The sequence below is a fragment of the Tetrao urogallus genome (assembly GCF_951394365.1).
Source record: "Tetrao urogallus genome assembly, chromosome: 3".
NCBI lineage: Eukaryota > Metazoa > Chordata > Aves > Galliformes > Phasianidae > Tetrao > Tetrao urogallus.
The window spans coordinates 83,162,934-83,166,576 of record NC_136815.1 but is presented as its reverse complement, the minus strand read 5'-3'; the positions used below and the strand labels follow the sequence as shown (position 1 = coordinate 83,166,576).

The 3,643-nt window shown below is 45.8% G+C and overlaps 1 protein-coding gene across 1 annotated transcript; it reads left to right on the top strand.

Moving 5' to 3' along the window:
* Window positions 1-930: 930 nt before the first annotated feature.
* Window positions 931-2,409, top strand: LOC306945207 (uncharacterized protein; the record flags this gene model as incomplete). The annotated part of the gene is given in 5 exon segments (XM_079533912.1): window positions 931-1,074; window positions 1,789-2,067; window positions 2,069-2,118; window positions 2,120-2,176; window positions 2,178-2,409. Coding segments are annotated over 5 exon segments (762 nt in total).
* Between the last annotated feature and the right edge of the window lie 1,234 nt (window positions 2,410-3,643).

The window sequence follows — 3,643 nt, the reverse complement described above, 5'->3', positions numbered from 1 at the left end:
TGGATGACAGATGTGATATTTATTGCCATGGACAGTAAAATTTATATACATTAAAAAAATGCAAACTTCGGCAAGCGATGGGAAGCACTGACAGGAAACGCCTTAGAACAAATTTCTGCAAGAAAATGTGGCCGGAGGAAGCTGCTTCAGTGAAAATGTTTTATTTGTTCTGATCCTGGGGGAAAATGGTAGAGTACAAGAAAAGTCAACTTCTGAAATATCATTTCCCTTTACCCAGTGAAAGTCACCTCAACTCTGGTAACTAAGGGGGATGTTCTTCCCTGGATAGTTTTGTAATTAGGGATGTTTGTGTACCATCAGAGAAGAGAGCTATTTAAATGAAAGCTTTACTCCAGCTAAATTAAACTGGAGTGTCCAAAAATGTTTGGGTTGCCCTTTTCTCTTGATCAAATAAAATACTCTCTGTTAAATATTTAATATGTATATTGTTCCACTTCTTTTCTGCAATATTAATTTTAGTATTTAAGAAGCCTAGCGGAGTATTAAGTGGAACAGTAGCTTTATACAGTAGAAGATTGATTAATAATGCAAGCTTTTCATCAAATTATAGGTTCCCTTTTGTTTCTTTCCAGCCTAGTTATTGCAGTCTTGTGACACTGCGTGGTTACTGGGAGAAAAACTGAATTCTGATAAGAAAAATTAGGAAGATTGCTTCAACAGCCAAAATTGGATAAATTGTTAACCATTATAGATACTACAGCTTAGAAATACTGGAAAACAAGGTTAGAAGTGGCAGGAGATATTTTCATCTATCACAGAATTGGGAACTTCTATTTAGAATGGAGGGTAATTGTTCATTCCAGTGTTGCAAGTGTCCCGCAAACATCAACGTATATAATGTTTGCATAGGGGAGACCTTATCACTCTCCATAACTGTGTGAAAGAAGGTTGTGGCAAGGTGGTACAAGCATGATGGTACAAGGTACAAGCATGAAGAGCTTTGTTCGCCAGCTCAACTACTGTGGCTTCACGAAAGTTTCACGGGCCATGGAAAGATCTCCTTCGCTTCCTGAGTTTCTGGCTGAAGAAGTGGTGTTTGCTAGCAGTAGGAAAGTAAGTACATCAATTGTTCCCTACGTGAATCGCCACTCACAGTACATTCACAAAGTATCTTGATGTAGTCAGGCTATGTGGTAGGACTGAATTGACCAGCAGTTGAGGGTTAACCCAGCATTTGGCTCAGCTCACATAGTTGTTTGCTCACTTCCCCCCTTCCCAGTTGGATGGGGGAGAGAATCGAGGGGAAAAAATGAGAACTTATTTATTAGGAAAGAGACAAGAAAAAGGATAATAGTTGTGCCTGTGTATATCTCTATATACCTATGTGAATAAGTATAATAAGTGATCCATAAGAAACTGCTCACCAACCCTGGAACCAAGCCCAGGACACTCCCACCCTCTCCAAGACTCCTCCTATTTGATGTCATATGGCGTGGACTGTCCCTTCGGCAAGTTTAAGTCTGATGTCCTAATCCTGATTCCTCCCAGCATTTTGGCCCATTTGCTGAGGATGGCCTTGGCTCTGTATAGTATTGCTTTACAGCAGCTAAAAACACTGGTGTGCTGTCAACACTGGTTTTCTCCCGGAAGCAAACCGTAGCATCATACCAGCACTCTGAAGAATACAATTCCATCCCAGCTGAAACTAAGCCACCGATAAACCTTGTTAATGCCCACATTTGTCCTCAGCTGTGAAAAGTCCTAGTTCCTGTATCTTGCTGTCCTTTAGCCCCGCGCTGACAGCAGCTAACTCTTGTACTTTTCCAGTTACTGCTATACTCTAGCCCATTCTTCAGGAGACATCACCTACACCTGCTGCAACACTGCAAGCAAAGAGCAGCCCAGAAAAGAAGTGCTGTGGCTGCCCCTGGTTCTGCCCTGCAGGAAGCATGGAATGAGACCCCCCAGAAGAGCAGCCCAGGTGCTCAGCTCACATGGGGAGCAGCTGCTGGGCCAGAGAGGAGCCTGCAGGCAGCAGAGCTGGAAGGCAAGCAGCCAGCGGCACTCATGGGACCCCTGCCAGCCAAGTGCCCCAAGGAAGACACCCCCCCAAGCACAAGCAGGCCCTGCTCACAGCCTGCCAGTGTCTGCTGCAGCAACAGTGCCAGGCTCTGCCCTGTTCCACGCTGCCACTGAGCAGCAGCCAGGTGCTGGGTGCCCACTTTGACACCTGACCCCGTTCACAAGGAGCTCCCACAGGCCCCAGAAACATCCCAGCTGCAGGCTCCCTGGGCCACCCTGCCTTTCCTTTGTGCATGTTTTGCCATGGCCAGGACAGCAGTGGCCAAGATGATGCCACGGGACTGGCAGCCATGGGCAGCCCCGCACTGTCCAACGTGCACTTGCAGCCAGCACCGGGCAGATGCCAGCCATGGGACAGCCCTCTAGTATGGGACCCACTGCAGGCAGTGGGACAGCAGCCTCTTCTTACTTCTTCTACTTTGTAGTTCATAGGTGTGTGTATATTTAGGAAATAAAGTGCTAGGAAATAAATGTGCTATCACTATCTCTCCTTATCAAAAGTTGATTTCTCTTCCATTTACAGTCTCCCTTTGAATTCAGAAAGGCCCCGGAGAGGCATCCCAACACTCCTCTGTTCTCCAGGCTGAACAAGCCCAGTTCCTTCAGAGGAACTGTCTTTATAGCAGATTTTCTTGACCAGAGTGAGGTGGGCATGGAACAGGCTCCCCAGGCTGCTGGAATTCAAGGAGTGTTTGGACAATGCTCTTAGTCTTAGGGTTTTAATTTCCAATAAAAAAATGGTGGTGGTAGCTGGTGGTGTATTCACAGATCCTTATTGGATCTCTTCCAACTCAAGCTGGTCTATGATTCTAACAATTCTACTGCGTATAGAAAGGGTGCTGTAATGGAGAGATCTTCCAATATTAGGTGAGAGGGTAGGCGGTGTGGTTGGGGGAGTGATGAGAGCTGGGATTTATTGTCTTATTTGGTGAACTCCAGTGTAGTGGGTCAATGTTACAAGCACCAGAGTCTCAGTGGTGTGTGCAAACTTGGAAGGCATGACCCTAGCCCATCTGAAGGAAGCAGCAGAACTCCTGTTGACGTGGGCAGGACTGGATTCTGCTCCAAACCTGTGTGTTCTGCTCATCAGCAAATTGCAGCGGTTCCTCCCTTGGCTGCTGTGAGCTTTGAGCTTGGCAGTCTTGTGGCCTCTGTAAGGCAGGGTGCTGCATGGTGGTTTGCTGTGCTGGCGCGATGTGCGTGAGTCTGCAGCGTAGACTTGCAAATTGAAAGGCATGGAAAGCGCTATATGTCACAGTCGTTTAGACTGCTGTGCACTTAGCACTGGAAGTTTTATAGAAAGGCAAAATATACAATTCAATTACAACTGCTGCAATGCAATCCAAGTTGATCTAGTTTCTCCCACATGAGCTGACCACAATTTTAAGCTTGGCATAGCCTGAAAGCTTGAGGAATGTATTTCCAGTAATTGCCAGGCCGCTTCATTATTTCTGTGTATACATAAACACTAGGCTGTGATCATAGTGGTCATGCTTGAGCTGCTATCTGAAATTCACTTGTGCTATAGGGATTGACTAATCTGGTTCATACTGACAGCAGTTTCCATTTACTGTATTAGCTGTCTTTGACTTTGAGTGCC